This window comes from Equus quagga, chromosome 7, assembly GCF_021613505.1.
Source record: "Equus quagga isolate Etosha38 chromosome 7, UCLA_HA_Equagga_1.0, whole genome shotgun sequence".
Classification (NCBI taxonomy): domain Eukaryota; kingdom Metazoa; phylum Chordata; class Mammalia; order Perissodactyla; family Equidae; genus Equus; species Equus quagga.
In genome coordinates, this window is record NC_060273.1 from 92,043,412 (window position 1) to 92,061,656 (window position 18,245).

The following is an 18,245-nucleotide window of genomic DNA, read 5'->3' on the forward strand; positions in this document are numbered from 1 at the left end:
GGCTAACTCTTACACTTACGTCTCAATCTGTTCCCTCTTATGTGCTCACCTCCTTTGGTACTTGGCTACAACACGAATTACTTTCCTTGCAAACTTCAACAACGCTCCTTCCAATGGATCCTTCACTTCAATCTGTAATCATGCCCAGGTCTCCCTTTCATATTGCCCATTCATTCACCCAGTTGTTCAAGCCCCAAATCCAGGAGTCACTATGATTCCTCTCTTTGACTTAAAATCCACATGTAATCCATCAGCAGGTCCTATTAAATCCTCCGGCGAAACACATCTCAAACTTAATCATTTCTCCCTACTCTGCTACTACCAGGACTTCAGTCCAAGCCACCATTTTCTCTCGTGTAAATACGAGTAAAAACTTAATAACTGGTCCTCTGCTTTTACTTATATCCCCCGCCATTAATATATTGTCCATACAACAACCAGGGTGCTCCTTTTAAGATGTAAATTAAATCCAGTATAATTCTCTGTTTAAAACTCTTCAAGTGTCGATTTCCTAATTTTGTTTAGAGTAAAGATCCATACTCTACCCTAATTTACAAAGCCCCACAAGATCTGAATCTTGCCTACTCTGATCTCATACCACTTTCCTCTTTGCTCTCTAGCTTCTAACCAATAATGACAAGCTTATTTACACTTTAAGGCCTTGTTCTTTTCCTGCTTATTGGCTGTCTTCTTATCTTTCAGATTCTCAGAGAATGTCTCTAAAACAGGCATTATCCATCATACAATCTAAAGCTTCTGTTCAGTCACATTCAGTTATATTGTTTTTAATTCTTTGCATAGCAGTTATCCATGTTGATGTTTTCCTCACTGACTGATTGACATGTTTCTTGACACATCTCCATCCCTGCCTCCATTAAAATTAACCTCTGTGGGGCCAGCTTGGTAGCACAGCAGTTAAGTTTGCACATTCTGCTTTGGTGGCCTGAGGTTCACTGGCTTGGATCCCCGGTGTAGATCTATGCACGGCTTACCAAGCCATGCTGTGGCAGGCGTCCCACATATAAAAATAGAGGAAGATGGGCACGGATGTTAGCTCAGGGCCAGTCTTCCTCAGCAAAAAGAGGAGGATTGGCAGCAGATGTTAGCTCAGGGCTACTCTTCCTCAAAAAAAAAAAAAAAAAAAGACAGAAAAATTAAGCTCTGTGACAGCAAAACCATGTGCTGTTTCCTGCTGTATCTCCCCACTACACCTGGCACAGAACAGGCATTCAATAAATATTTGCTGAAATAAATGAATGCATATATGCATGAATGAATCCTAAGACAAGAGAAAAACCCTAAGAACACTCCCAAATTCTCTTGGTCCTGCAAAGTCACTTTACTGTCCTATTTATTCTTGCTTTCCCCTAACTTGCCTTTTTAATTTACTACTTCCATTTTCATAAAATTTTCCATTCATTTATTCCTTAACTCCTTGCACTCTGTACTCTGTCCCCACATTACAACTCTAATAAGAGTTCTCTTGAAGGCTGCCAATGATTCCTAGGAAGGTTGCCAATGATTCCTAGGAAATATATTCAGTGGTCTTTGCTCAGTCCTGATTTTCCTGTACATTTCTGTATCACTTGGCAGCAGCTGATGACTTTGGAGTAAGATGAGAAAGGTAGATTCAAAACCTGGCTCTACCACTTACTAGCTAGGTGATCCTGGGAAAGATACCTATCTTGCTAAACCTCAGTGTTCTCAACCATGAAATGGGAAACAGCAGTATCTACCTAACACGGTAGATATGAGGATGAAATGAAATCAATTTATAAAGCACCATGACTGGCATAGAGTAAGATCTCAATAAACAGTGGCCACCATTATTACTGTCAGTTTCACCTACAATCATGGCTTCATCTATCACCTCTATGTAAAGGACTCCCTGAGCCTAACCACTCACCCACATGTTCATTTAGCTAGACCAACACTGGCACCTCAAACTCAATATTTCCAAAACAAAATTTATCACACTTCCTCTTAAATTTGTTACTTTTCCTGTGGTTCCAATTTCTATTAAAGCCCTACCATCTCCCCATATCTCCAGGCTCAAAATCTAAGAATCATCTTAGATGCTTCCCCTACCTGATCTCTTCATAAGAAAAAAAAATGTTAACATATCAAAGGCCTAGGCACCAGAGTTGACAGCTGATCATTAGACTTAAGAGTACCATTTACAGAGCCCCATATTTCTAAAACTTAATTAACTCAAAATTTCTTACTGAGAGGCTACAATGTGCCAGGCAGTGTTCTAGGATCTTAGAATACCACAAACAAGACAAACATCCCTGCCCTCAAGGACCTGATATTCTAGCATGGAGAAAAAGGCTCCCCCGCCGCCAAGGAAAGTAACTAGAAACCAACCAATATATCTGAATTAATGCAGGAACTATGGAAGTTCATTTTCCTTTATCCGATGTGGAACAAGTACTTAAAAACGAACACTGCATTTGTGCCTTAGCTGAAAACACACAACACTGCCTTGATCATCTTTAGAGACAATCCAAGGAGAGGAACGTGTCTTGGGACATGTTCCCAAGAGGAACAGACCTACATCGAAGTCTGACTCTCTGCTTCTGGGGCACCTACGTCCTCCTTTCTGTCATTTTATTGAGCTCTGTGTCAATTTTTTCTCTTTATTTCTCTCTCTTTCTGAAAACATTTAAAAACAATTATTTGCTCTAAATATCAAACATAATTTGGTTCTTTATTCTCAATTTTTAAAATGTCAGAGCTCCTACACTGAATTGGAAAGGAGCTAGAAAGCAGAATTCTTACCTTACACTTTTGTGTTCTCACTACCTTTAACTAGCAGTGCCTCACATGTAGTAGATAATCAGAACAGTTCACCGAACAATTTCCACTGCTCTTCCCTCAACGTAATATTCAACAGGTTTCTTTTCCTCCTTTTTATTCAATGGCCCCACATAGTTGGAGGAACCCCATCTTGAATTACAGGCAGCTCTTCTAATGTGTCTTCCCTTACTTTAAGTCATAGAATTGAAAATTTAAAACCCAGCTATTCTAAATTTTCAGCAACAGCAATTACATATGCATTGTAATTATATAATCTGACTTACTTCAGTTCACACACAGTCATACCTGACTTTAGTAAACTTTATTTTAGTGAAAGGTTTCAAATCCCATTTTACCTGGTTGACCAGAACCAGGGCAGAAGGAAGTAATAACTTCCTTTATGTAAATTTTTATTGTAATTTTTCCTGGGTTTCCCAGATTCCCTAAGCCTCTGAGTCAAAGCCAATATCCCAGGGTCAGAATGGAATCAATGTGATAACACAGTTCTCCTGTAAAGTTAGCCTACTTAACACCAGTGACTTGAGAGTGTATCATGGCATTAAAATGGTTTTCACTTAAGAAAACTAGTGGGTTTTTTTCCAAAGGGATTTTACAAAGAAGAAACAAAGACATAATATTATAAATAATGTCACTATATTCCTGGAAATCTAAATCAATCAATCAAATATATACAAATTATTTTTATAAGTCAAATTCTAAAGAGTAATTCCATTTAGATGACACTTCTAGAATTATAACTTGAACTAAAACATAACAGTCTCTGAAATGTAAGTGTTTATCAGGCTTATTTCCTTAATGAAAGTATATCTAAAAATGACATGCTTCAAGGCTTAACATTTCAAAAAATAATTCAGGTATCTTACAGGGTTTTTTGTTCTTATTGTTTTTAAAGAAATTTTCTCTGATATTCCCACTTTGATAAGAAACTTAGTGCACTTCTTATTTTAAGAGGTAAAAAAAAAAAGGCACCCAGACTGCAGTTTTACTATTCGTTTACCAGGGTTTAAGGGAGTCGAGGAGCACAGACTGCAGCTAAGTGTGGGAGATAAATGATGGTTCACTTAATGGCTGTCTGCCAATCTAATTCCCAAGAAAGTCATTCACATAGACTTTTGAGTACAAAGATAACACACAGTATCTTTGTAGTCAATGATCTTAAAAGGCCAATTAATATACTTTCCAAATACAATGAATTCATACAAATTAGTTTTACTACTATCTTCCTAATTTCTATGTGAGCTCTTGTAAGCATATTACCAAGTGCTCGGTAAAGACTCAATATGTAATTAACCAGATCTCCATCTAATCCATAAACATATTAGAAATACTAAAACATTATATATTTTCCTTATACACTCAGCTTTTGCTAAAAGTCATCTCTAAGAAAGTACACTGATAAATGAGATATAGTTAAGAGTAACTCCCAAAGAGTTTATTGGATCTTTGCTAGGGTTCACAGGTACTATAGGAAACCAACTCTCTTACACATTCTAAAATCTACAGCTACAGTTATAATTGATATTCTTGATATTCCAACTCACGACCTGAAGGCATAGTGACATTCTCATTCAACTTTCAACAAAGATAAACCAAAACAGATTTTCAACCTAACTTTCACTCACAGAAGTGAAAGAGCAGAGCACTATGTTCTTGAGTATTCCAGTCTTCTGAGATGCTATTACAATGTTACTGTAAAATAATATATCAAAAGAAATTTGCAATGCTGATCTACCCCAATGACAACCAGACAACAAATTTCCTAAAGTCAACTAAAGGAGAAGAGCTGGAAGTTATTCATGTAACAAAGGCATGTACATAACTACTCTCCTCTACAAGCTTTCTTTTGCTGATTTCAGTACCCCAGAAAACGATGAACAGAAAGATATAATTGTACTAATCACTGAGTTTTTCTCCTTGTTAGTACCTCTGTATTTTCAAAGATTTGATAGAGAAAATTTGTTATTTGAAATGTATTAGAAAGGTCAGCATTAATAATTAGCATAATGGAGAACTGACAGAGATATAGCATCTATTACCCCTCTGACTTTGAACTACACATTTTCTTACCACTTCAAGATACGTTTGTCTGATTCTTTTTCTGTTATCATCACCTGTACTTGCACTTTAAAGTTATACTAACTAAAATACCAGACTTCTTATCACAATAATTAACGTTATTCTTTCATTTTCATCGGCAGTGCCTGGCTGCACAACACATCTGCACCATTTGTGATTCTGCCCTTTTTCCCCAGGCACTCAGTCACATTATTTCTTAAATGCAAACCAATGGCTGTACAACTAGAGGAGATTTCCAAATAATCAGGAGGTATACCATACCATATAAAACAGCTTTTCAATAGGGTTCTTAATATTTGTCTTCTTCCCTCTGCTTGCAATTACCTCTCAGCTTTATAGGATCAGGTTTTCAGTTAGCACCGAACTGAATGCTGTTGCGCCACAGTCAAAGGCACAGCTACAAAGGAATTAGAGATTAGGACTATCTGTTGCTAGTGGTACATTTTAAAATCTAATTTTGGAGATCCAGATTTGCCAGGTAGAAATATATCAAAAAGGGATAACTGAACCGTTCCTCTCCCTTCAGCCCCCATACCCAACTAAATTCTACCTCCTAATTATCTTTCAAGTCCTTTTTATTTCTCTTCCTCTCCACTACCTATCATTTTTCCTCAGCTATAGCCTTTTCATAGCTCTGTCCCTGCCTCAGACTTGTCTCCGTTCAACCTAGTCTCCAGCAAAAGCAATCTTTAGAAAACACTAATCTAATCAAGTCAGTTCTCTATCTATTCCTCCATAGCTACCCAGTATCCTCAGAATACAGTCCGAATTTTATAACAAGACCTGTTAGGTCCTTCCTGATTTGCTCCTCCCTACCTCTCAGCCTCCTTCCTCAGCACATACCGGCTTGACTGAATTTTATTCCGCTCCTCAGTATGTCTCCCTCTCCTCCACAACTTTACATAGACTTCATTCTCTGCCTGCTACACTCCTCTCTTGAGCCCTTCTACATTCTTGAACTGCCAACTCCTACCGATTCCTCACTTTGAAAACACGCAAAAAAGTAGAATATAAATAGATAACACTGTTTCCAGGAAATCTTAACCCACTAAATCCACGTGAAGTACTTCTCCTATACATTCTCATAGTACCTTGTACTTTCTCCACTTATCACTCTACTTATTAGCTTTCTGCATTGACTGAAAGCTCCATGGGGACAGGCACCATATTTCTGTTATTCTTTTTATTCAAAGAAAGTAGCACAGTGCCTAGCACCTAGTAGACATTAGTGAGTGTGAGTGTTTGTGTATATATTTTTATTATATATATGTATATATTTGCCAAATAATGACTGGCCAAGAAACTGAGTGGAAGGTCTAAGTTTCTTATTACCAAGGACACTAAGGGGAGCAGGGAGGGGCACAGTTGAGTCCCCTAGAAGCTTAACACATACAAGCCAAGAAAAGATTCAAAATAAATTCTTTAGATGTTTAAATGTTATTCTTAGTCTCTTGAGTGGGAAAAGTTTATCAAATGTATAGCTGTATCCTCTGGTTAACCAATTAACATGATTTCACTAAAGAGAGAGAATAAAATTAGATAAATTCCATTTGATGATGTTTTCTTTTGGCTGCACCTTTTCACTTCACTTCCCAGAGATGGATAAAAATACTGGTCAAGTTTCTCACAAAAGCAATAGATTATTCTACTATTTAGCACTTCCTAAGCCCCAGCATTTATGCCAAATACTTCTTTAAAAAATTAAATTCTCACAACAAAACCATGAGGTAAAAGTATTATGAATATTTCCATTTCACTGATGAGTAATCAAAGGCACAGAATTTGAACTCAAATCTGACTCCAGAGCTTGTGCTTTCAACCACAATGAAATCAATGGTAACCTGTATATCTGATCTGTAATATATATAATAATTCCAGAAAGATAAGGAGTTCAAATTTAAACTCTACTATTTGGTTCCTATAAAAGCACATCTGAAATAATAAATATCTGAGGATCTTTCTGAAGGTCAAAATGGCAAGAAGTTTCACCTTGCATGCCAACTGGAACCAGCCTGGAGTGCTTTGTGCTGCCACACTAACAGCAATTCTCAGACACATGGAAGAGTGCAGTGATAGAGGAGAGAGCAATGTCAAGGCCCAAAGTGGTTTGTTTTACGTAACTGCTAACTCTGCCTATGAATATGCTAAATCTGTGCCACATTTTATTACTAGATAGCTATCTACTTACTATGGAAATGTCTTTCCAAAGAAACTATCATCTTTCTCTCTTTGATCTATACCCTTTATCAGATGATGAGAATGAAGGAACACATTGGTTCCCTTCCTTGCTTTGTTCAGAATCACATGTAGTATTATTTAATTATTATAATAATTATATTAGCTTAGATTTTAGGTAATTTTCTTTCCTCTCTTCCTAGTTTTAAATTATAATTTAATTAGTCTAATTATACAATTCATTAGTCACATAACTTTTCAAATTTTGAAAGTGGGTAGGATATAAATTATGAATTCAATATTTTGGGGTGGGGCAGGATTCAGGCATGATTTTTACTTAGGCTGCTAGTAAGTTTTCATGACAGTCAAACTTGTTTAATATTCATCATATCAGGTTAGTTAATGTTGTAAAATATATTCAAGAAGCCAATAAAAACAGTGTAAAATTTTTTGTTTGACCTATGTGTTACTAGAATTCTCGTAAGTAAAATTAATCACTTATTGAATTTCAGAATGAAGTCAGATATAGTCTCTATAGGCAGAAAAGTTTTAAAGAGATGATGAGAAATGAGCAGAATTGAAATAACTCTTTGAAATCACGTGAAAAAGTAGAACATAAAGTACTGGAGCGATGAGCCAATAATCAAACTCATTCACCCTGTGATGGTCCAAAGAGATCCCATGAGCCACCTTTAGGAATCCAACGGAGTAAGAAGAAGCTAAGAAAGTAAATTTGTGGTACTGGTACAGAAGTGGTAGGAAAGCTTTCAAATAGTGTCTTAATTATTGTGGATTTCCCTGAACACTGAGCAAGACATTTGCAATAATAACATATAACACTTAGAAACTTGTAAATGTATACAGATATATACACAATCCAGTTTGTGTTATGCAAATGAAATATAATTTGCTCAATTAACTTTTCCAATTATAGGAATTGAGGTCATAAAAAATTTCACAATTCAGGCACCCTTGCCTCTGAGTCCTGCAGTCTAGACTTTTATAGAACTATTTAAATACTTCTATTACACATGACTGAAAGTTCCACAGATGACAAAGTTCTATAAAAATATTTGGTTACATAATTTAAATGATCTCTAAAATTTAACGGTAAGAAAAACATGAAAACTTATAAGATTTCATCAAGAATTGATTTTTTTTAGAATGTAAATCAAGAAAGAATAAAATCCAGGGCATAGATTCAGTAGATTAAATACATATACACACACTAAGAAAAATGCAAATTTCATAAAAACATAATGGAAAATTATTCAAGTGAAAATATGTGGAGGAAAAAGATCAATTTTTTCAAAAAGTTTCTAAATTGAAATGGATTGAGACAATACTTATCCTTTCCATCACTTTAAACCAGGATTTAGATTACCTTAAACCAACATTTTAAAAGGAGTAAGACTCAGTAATCCTTTCCTATTTCTACAATACATACAAAAGATTAAAATGTAAGGGGCATGGGAGGGCAGAATATACTAACTATCTCAAGTGTATAGAAAAGGGGAAAAAAAGAAACACATCACAAAATAAATAACTGCTTTAAATTTTTGTAAATATCCAGAAAATTGTGGGAATTATTTAATAAATACTTGCCTTTGAAATTATTTTCTCCATTTGATATTTTCTACAAGTACAAATAAAATATACCATTATAAAAATTAGGGTCATGTTTATTTGACCAATTAATCAAAAAGTACATTCTGAGAACTAAGGATGAAAAAAGTCAGATATCTATTTAACTGACTTAAGTTTGAAGGAGGCAAAATCAATGAAACAGAAAAGACCTAAAAATGTTCTATTACTTAAAACGTTAAAAAAGAGTGAGCTTATTACTAGAAAATCAAGTTTAACATATATTTCAAGTAATACAGTTTGTTTTTCTAACCTGTTGTGTATGACTGACATAAATATTGTTGCATATACTTGCAAAAATGAACAAAGGCAAAATCTTAGTATCCTTGGTGGTCTTTCTAGACCATGTTAATTTTGCTTTTTGGTTAAATACAAAGGAATAGTATTATGGAGAGTTCAGCAACAAGTTTCTCATTAGGATATGAAATCATGCCATGAGTTCCAAAAAAGGGTTAGTTGTAAAATTTGGGAAATAATCACTCATGCAAAAATCAGAAAATACCTGTACCGAGCCACCATGTCTGTCTGCTGCAAGGTGAGCTCTCAAATGGTGGGGATTTGCCTGCTGGGAGTCCCAAGCTGCCCTGTGGTCTGCCGACTGCCATTTATTTAATGCATGTGGCATGCATGGAAGAAGAAAAACCCAATATGTTAAACATCTCATCCTTGTAATATAGAAAACAAACGTATAAAAGGAAATTTAAAATATCCTGACTATTCTGAATCACAGATGTAGTTATCTTTGCATACTGTATGTGGACAGATTTTAGTTAAATTTCTACAATTATGTAATGATCAATCATAAAAATAAAATAGAAGCATAGAATTTTAGAAATGAAAGGACTTTAGATATCATAGACTCCACCTACTAACTTTATAAGTGAAGTTAACAAAGACCTAGGGAGGTAAAAATGACGTGCCCAAGAAAGCACTTCAAATAAATCATAAAAGTACTAAAAAGCCATCCACTACGTTTTCTTACAGTAGAGGTCCCCATTGGTTTTCTGATGAGGAACTACTTCTGGCAAGATAAAAAATGATAGTCCTTGAATAGCTGTACTTAGGATCCTAGAAAACTTTCTCTCCTGCTTAGGATGCTGTTTCTGATTGTGAGGATAATATGAGAAGACAGAAAAGTTCTTTGAAAAGTGAGAAATGCTATACAGAGTACTATGAGGATATGATAAACACTTTTTTTTAATGACAATCCTACATACATGAATCGCTTTGCTTCCTTGATCTCTTTTTATCTGGTTCAAATTACAGAACCCATTTCCATGAAATAGGCTGATAATTCCTTCTGTTTTTAGATGACTTGGCAAATTTGCATGGCAATAACCACAAACTAATAGTACTCTATTGGCAGAATTAGGAGTAGTGGCTGAATAGGGGTCAATTTCTATATTTCAGGAAAATGTGGATAGCGCTAACAAAAAGAAGGGGAAGGAACACAATATTTAAAGTTTCTCTTACATGTTGGTTCTGCACTAGCTGCTTTACATGTGTATCTCATTTTGAGATAGATGGTATCACCGTTATTTTACTGATGAAGACATCGAGATGCTAAACACTTCCCTAAGGTCAGAGAAATAGCACGGAGTACAACAGGGATTCAAACTCAGAACCTACTGCTCTTCCAATAATACTACCTAGCTCCTTACCACAATCACATGTTCTAAAGCCTTCAGGGCTCTTTCTTTTTCAACCAAAGTCAAGAAAATCTTGCCACAAAGTGCCAAGTACATTGGGCTATAGGGGGCCTAAGTATTTGGGAACCTAACCAATCCTTTGGGAGAAGAGAAGTTAAATCCAAGTAGACACAATGAATAAAAGTTTCAGCACTAAGCTTCCTAAATTAAATTGTACAATGCAAAATGACATACTGTGTGGCATGAAGTATGTCACCAAAACAATTACGATAGTTCTATAATTAGTCTTTTCACTAAACCCTCCAAATTCATCACCAGAATTCAGCAAATTTATAGCTTAAACTGAAATAAATTACATAAGATCAAATGTAAAGAAGAGGAAAGACTGAAAATGATGCTAAAATTGAATCAAATATCTAAATGTTGCCTAGGACACCAGGCAACATTTGGGAGTCATGTACTTCGTTTAGAAGATAGTAAAAGTCATGCAACTTCCCCTGAGAATAAACATTTACAGGCACCCAACACTTTCTACAAAACTTCAGGATCCCCTGAACTTCAAGCATTGACTCTAGGTTACAAATTGTTTATCTGGGCCATTACAAAGGTTTCAGTCATTTCAAGAATTAACTTTTCTTCCATTGGAATTGTGAACTATGGGTTTTCCATATAACTTAAATTGTTTACTGCTTCACAGATATTTAAGAAATTTTTCCAAGATATACAACTTTTCTGTTATGATGACCATCTGTACATCCAGGTTTCAAATTCAATATATAAGCTATCCTAAAGAATTTACAGAAAAAAAAATTTGACTCCCTACATTTAGTGCAACAAGGTCTACACAAATATAGTTTCCACCCTCAGTGAGCTCACAATCTAGCCAGCAAGACATGTCTGAAATATGTAGAAAGTTAAACTCTAAAATATTTAAATTATAATTTAATTCAACAATAAAAGAAGAGATTCATTTATTATAATACCTATCAGCTCAAGTGGAGATCTTCAGGGAACATGAATTATTGATTTTATTCCAAGCACATTTGAAAAATTAACTCTGATTTATAAAACACAAACTCCAAGTCTTGACTTCTGGCCATTTCTTTCTATATACAGCATCTTATCAGAGTACTCAAGCTATCAACTAGTTGTCATCTACATTTGAAGTAATTTATACATAAGACCCTTTATTGTCCCCATTTTCCTAAGGCAAAATTCTAAAACTAATCTTTTTAAATTGGCTGTACTTTAAAGCATAATATTTTTAAATATCTCCTAAATGTAGCATTTTATTTTGCCATGATTTTTAATAAGTTGTGTTCTTCCCTTTGATTGTCCATCTCTTGTTTAACCCTCACTTGAGCTCTAATGGGATAAAAGATGTAAAAGGTAAAAAGGATAATGCACTATCCTTCTCCAGAAAGGGTTATAACCAAAAATCCCAAAGACTGTTTAAAAACTTGGGGTGATAGCAAAATTTTTTATGTCAAAGATGGCTTCAATAAACCTTCTTTTTACAAAAAAAGAGAAAAGTGAAAACACTCCTTAAAATTGCAACAGCTTTCAATTACCTTACCCAGGAAATACAAACTTTTCACTCTCGATAGACCTTCTATGCCTTATCTTGAACCCACTCTCCAAACTGCCTGCTAGTCCTCAAATTCTACATTTTTAAAAATTTCTGCTTCATATTTTGTACTCTTCATTCTCCTCAAAATGCTCTTATTACTTCATCTGCCTTTAAAAATTCCATTTGCGGGGCCAGCCCAGTGGCATGGTTGTGAAGTTCACATGCTCCACTTCAGCGGCCCAGGATATGCAGGTTCGGATCAAGGGTTCAGACCTACACACCGCTCATCAAGCCATGCTGTGGAGGCGTCCCACATACAAAATGGAGGAAGACTGGCACAGATGTTAGCTCAGGGCCACTCTTTCTCATAAAAAAAAAAACAATTCCATTCATTTCTCAGATTCATCTCAAAAGCCATCTTCTCCACAAAATCTTTATAGATCCCACATATCCCAGTGATCCTCCATGGTACTTTATTAATATATTTCATGCAATAGAACTTATCCTGCCTTATAGTTATTTGTGAATTTATTATAATAATCATGATAACAGTAACATCAGCCACAAGAGTTAAGATTTACTGAAAGCTTAACTGTATGCTAGGAATTAACATGCATTATTTCTGTTTTATAGATGAGAGAACTGAAGCTTTGAGAGATTGAATAATTTGCCCAGGGTCAAGCCATATCCAGGTACGTCTGATTCCAGAGACTGAGCTCTTAGCTACTGTTAAAAGATCATTTCTTAGAGGTTATATTGTTTCCTTACTTCTGCATTTCTGCCATGTGTAGAACAGTAGCTTTCAAATACCAGAAACTCAGTAAATAATTTATTGAACTAAACTAGACTATAGTTAGAAAAATCGACTGATATGACAATTCATTCCAACAGGGTATCCAAGTACTTCCATTCTAATAGAATATCAAATATTGCTCAAAGTTTAAACTAATTTATACCACGAATTAGGAATTTATAATTAAATATTTTAATGTGATTATTAAAGTAATAGTGAACATTAGGGGAAACAGTTTATGGAAAATATATGTATTTTCAATTCTTAATATGTGTATATAGAATCTGTTTTATCTACTGAAGAAAAAAATATGTCCATCAATCCTTCAATACGTACATACATGTGTATGTACACACATGTATGTATACACTCACACACACATGCACACACATACACACATAGAAAACTGTCATCTGAGCACAGGAAAACACCAAATATATTTATAGACTATCAGAAGGTAAAACAGAAGCAAATTAAGAATTTTATATCTAAAAGGGCAGCAAACCTGGTTTTTGGACTGTTGTATCTTATCTCTGTGCTGATGTGCTTCTCTGTTTGATGATAGAGCAGGATCTTGCTGAACTGCACCCACTGGAGTCGGCTACAATACAATGACAATTAGGATCAATACATTCTATTTCAGAAGTCTTATTTAAAATCATGTAGCTGCTTAAAAGAGTCAAGGGGAAAATAAAAGACACATAAATAAAGGCCTTAAGAAAAGACATTCTCAAAACATGTTGTTAAAGCTAACAAATTAAATCAAAGAGAACATAGCTACTTTTTAAAGACTTTTCAACATATTTAAATATTTTACCAAGTATTTATTTGTATATCAACAAAAGACCTTCCAATCTGTCCTTACTTTTAGGTTACATTTTCATATCAAAAAAAGAAAGTTCCTTGTTTATGTTTGTTTAAATATGTTTATGTCTCTCATTTTCAAAGCTAATATATAAACAGAATAAAGTATTTTAAGAAAATTAAGGAAATAATTTTTTAATTAAGCTAACAAAACTGTTTATTGTCAATATTTTGACTTAGAAGAGGCTTACAAATTTTTAACTTTCAAATATAATTCAAAAGTTAAGATCAAAAGTTTATTCAGATTTGCATCATAGATACCATACATATTCAAATCACTTTGGATTTAAGAAAAACATAGTTTAAACACTTAAGCAAGTCAATTATTGAAAACTAGTTGAATCTGAGAGCTCAGTAGTTCCAAACATGGATAAAAATTCACCGAGTAAGCCACAAGTGAAGAAAATTTTGTAAGACATTGTTACTTATTAAAAAACAAGACTAGTGAGAATAATTATTTGCTTTTATAGAAGTCATCTCTTCAAAGAAATAATTTAAGAATTTGTCTCTTTAAGTGATGAGCGCCAATCTCACAGTTACAATCAAGACAACTTTTTTATTATAAAACTTAGGTACAGTTTTAAAAACCTACACATGCTCCAATTTATAAGTATCGATCTATTCCAAGAGATAACCTAAAGCTGCTAGAATGATTTAAACATATTTTTAAACTACAAATGTTTCGAAAGATGGCTGAAGTAAACAAAAAACAAAACCTGTTGACTTCTTAATCACTAGAATATTATTTTAAAAAGTAAGTTTTACATTAAGAACTAAATCAGGAACGAAGAGCTCAAAATAATTCATCACTGAAAAGCAGGGAGTTCAAATGTGGGGTTTTTATAAAATTCAAAGAATAATTTTAGTATTATGCTACCCGAAATATCCATAGAAAGGAAATAAAATGAACTCTTTTAAAAAATCATTTGTTCTGAACTCAATTCAAGGATCTGCACCATGAAAAAGAAAAGTGCTACAAATAATCTTTTATTATACAGCACAGTGTACTCACCAACTGTTTACCAATCCAGTCATACTCATAATCAAACATATATCCTTTTCGATCAAACAAGTCAGTAAAAAGCTTTCTTAGGTAGTCATAGTCCGGTTTTTCAAAAAAATCTAGTCTTCTTACATAACGAAGATATGTTGCCATTTCTTCTAGAAGGAAGTAAAAATTATTCTGATTATACTTTCCTATATACTCGTTAATAAAATTCTTTAAATGTCTAAAAGCACAAATTATTATAAAAACATGAAAAATAACAAAATTCTATTGCAATTTAAAATTTTAGGGGTTTAATTTCAATGAAATAAAAAAGCAAAAAGGAGGGGCCGGCCCAGTGGCACAGCAGTTAAGTGCACACGTTCTACTTTGGTGGCCCGGGGTTTGCCGGTTCAGATCCCGGGAGCGGACATGGCACCACTTGGCAAGCCATGCTGTGGCAGGCATCCCACATATAAAGTAGAGGAAGATGGGCACAGATGTTAGCTCAGGGCCAGTCTTCCTCAGCAAAACAAAAAGGAGGACTGGCAGCAGATGTTAGCTCAGTGCTAATCTTCCTCAAAAAAAAGAGTATTGGTAAAGAGAAAAGGAAGGGAGGAAATAGGGACAAAAGAGAAATGAGAAGTTTAATTTAACAAACATTATTTTGGCTTCATTTCAATAGGAAAAGCTAAAATTTTTTATTTTACAATATTACTTTTAATAGAAATCTTAGATAGTGTTAGTGGTTGAATTAACAACTTAATAATGCATAATTATTTACTCACAAAGCACCATACTCAGTTCATAAATTTTAAATATTGGTGGGAATTGATTTTCACGCGAAAGCATTTGCACTAGCTTGCTGGATTCCCTTTAGAATCAGTGACACACACTCACTGACCAACAGAGGATTCAAATTCCTAACCTTGGCTACAAGTGGTATTCCAAACTAATGGACCTGGCAAAATAAAGCTAAAACAGATCTCAGAAATACAACACAGGAGTACAGTTTAAATCTTCTTTTAATGTCTGGTCATATAATTAACAATTTATTTGGTAGTATATAGATCTCTGCATGCTATTATAATTCTCAGAATTATTAGAGAGAGATACATATATTTTTAAAAGGTCATACTTTCCAGAAGGACAAGAAGGAAAAAGCCATAAAAAATCAACAGGCAAAATAGTGAGCAATTAATAAAGCAGTGTTTCACCATCAGGGCACAGAAAATCACTGTAGTAAGAGACAGCAAATAACACCTAGCTGCTTTTCTGATCCAATTCATTCATGGCGGCCAGTAAGAATAGGATCACGCACAACCCAATCGGTAACAAAAGTGGCACCCAGTGACCCTCCTCACATGGTGACTCTTTTGCTAGTCCACTTTCTAGCTAATCACCTGGTTAATTTACTTTGGCATCCCCATTTTTCGCTGCAGAAATTTGTATGGGCTTCTTAACAACATGCAGTCAATCTGCCTACACTTAAACTACTAATACAATCAACCGGTACTTTCTTTTAACCTTCCAGGTCTAGATATTAAAACAAGAAAGAAAAATATATAATTAACGTTTGCTGTCAATGAATAATATACCAAACTTGAGAAAGAAACTTATTATGCTGCTGCTATTATTAAAATAATAATAATGCCAGCATTATACAGTAGAACCTGTGAATACTAAAGTCACATATGAACTCAGTCTTCTATCTTCAACTTTGGTTCTCTTTTTATTTATTATTATTGCACAAATCACAGCACTTATTTTAATACATTAGCAACACATTATTCTCATTTCTTAATTGATTTAGGAATCTTAAGTAAATTTTTGTCAACTTACTTTGAGTTGCTAAAAATCTACATGAAAGCTAATCTATTTTCATAAAGGTCTCTAATATAAAATTAGCCTAAAAGTAGTAAGGTTAGTAAGGTTTTACTGTATTTTGAAAACTAGACTAAATCATACTTCACACATCTCCTTTGAGCTTGACAATGAGACTAAAATTATTAACACTGTACCAAAACTTTCCAGTTGGTATTTCTTAGCAAATAGTTTAACTTACTAAAAGTATGTCACTGAAGAAAACATTACTTTAGGCAGTATGGGTCAACATTATTAAAAGATGGAATTTTCTTCTATTAATACCATCTTACAAAAAACAAATATACAAATTACTCCTATAGTCTATGTATCAAGTGCTGACATCTTTTAAATCATATTTTGAGATTTTTTTTTGAAAGCATGAAAAACGTATTTATAACTTAAGCAATGAAAAGTAACAGTTCTGGTTTTCTGTGTATAAGTCCATGTACCAACGTGGCATTATTCATTACCTGGAAAATTTTCACATAACACTTCGATTGGTGTGGCTCGTTTTGTATCTCCAATTTTCTGATACCTCTCTTTTAACGTGTCAGCCTAAAACAGAAAGGAAAAAAGCTTGAGAAAGAGGTGACTTTAAAATTAAATACTTAGAAGAGAAGATCTTAATGTATTAATAATTTATGAACTTCAATAAGTAAACACAAAAATAAGTACCTTTAAACCTTGCCAAGGAAGACTGCCTCTCAGAAAATACATGAACATATGACCTAAAGCTTCTAAGTCATCTCTTCTACTTTGTTCTGAAATACAAGAAAAACATAAATTTCACTTTCCTCTCCCAGTTAAGGGTGCAAAATGGAGAATTGATTCTTTTGTTACGTAAAAGTTAATTCCCAAAAGTTCAGTATATAAATATAAAATACAGATCTAGTGTTCATAAGTGACAAAATCATGTCCAGTTAAACAATGATGTTTTTACATTAAAATTATTGTGCATCTTTAAAATATGTCACTATGATTTTTTTAGATGCTATTGGAGATTTATTTCTCTCCTTAGATATCTGTTCACAGAAGTAGAAGGCAAGCACGAAAGGGTTTCATAGTCAAGTAGTCACTGTGTACTAAAGCTCCATCTTAAAGATTCAGAGAAAGTAACATATTAAAGCTTCTGAAAAACCCTAGACATAAAAATGTTTAACTTCCTTTAATGCTGCATTTCCTAAATTTATATAAGCAGAAAATTTCCATCTCACATACTCGCCATCAATATTAAACACAATTACTATTTTGTGTTAAGATATTTTAAAAAACACTTGTGTTTGACACATGCCAACATTAATTACTTCTCTGCTATCACCAAGAATATGCTGCTAGAACAGATTGCCACTTTTTAAAGTTGCTATTGTTGTTTTAGTAGCAAAACATTTTACAGAGAATAACTGAGTGACAGTCACAGACTAAGACTCAGGGAGACACATAAATATTTGCTGTGTGATTTTTTTTTCAATTTTTTGTCACCGAAATTAAATACTTGAGATTTCTTAATGTTTTAAAATAATACAAAAATGCTGACTAACAATAAAAGGAAAAATAGTAAAGTTTAATAAGAGGATGTTTATGTGCAAGATGTTTCATCCAAATGAATAATCATACTATCTAAGCAGTACTAAATGCTTTCAAAAAAGCAAACATTTCAAAGCATGGATCTGAACTAGGGTGAAAGGGTCAGAAAAGGGTTTAGTTTTTACTATGTAATCTCATAAGATTCTATAATTGTCTTCCGTAACACCTGCTACAATTTAAAAATACACATTTGTGTTATTATTTAATTAAGATGTATCC

The 18,245-nt window shown here is 33.9% G+C and overlaps 1 protein-coding gene across 9 annotated transcripts in view; it reads right to left on the reverse strand.

Moving 5' to 3' along the window:
- The window catches only part of CSNK1G3 (casein kinase 1 gamma 3), a 107,106-nt gene that overhangs the window by 12,044 nt on the left and 76,817 nt on the right, over window positions 1-18,245 (reverse strand). For 3 of the 9 annotated variants that reach the window (XM_046666699.1, XM_046666700.1, XM_046666702.1), the window contains 5 exons: window positions 17,118-17,203; window positions 16,913-16,997; window positions 14,604-14,752; window positions 13,233-13,328; window positions 9,218-9,313 (listed from right to left, as the gene is read on the reverse strand). In XM_046666699.1, the coding sequence (XP_046522655.1) occupies window positions 9,218-9,313; window positions 13,233-13,328; window positions 14,604-14,752; window positions 16,913-16,997; window positions 17,118-17,203 (512 nt within the window). The remainder of the gene's footprint in view (window positions 1-9,217; window positions 9,314-13,232; window positions 13,329-14,603; window positions 14,753-16,912; window positions 16,998-17,117; window positions 17,204-18,245) is intronic. The other 6 variants (XM_046666701.1, XM_046666703.1, XM_046666704.1 and 3 more) reach the window with 3 other exon arrangements.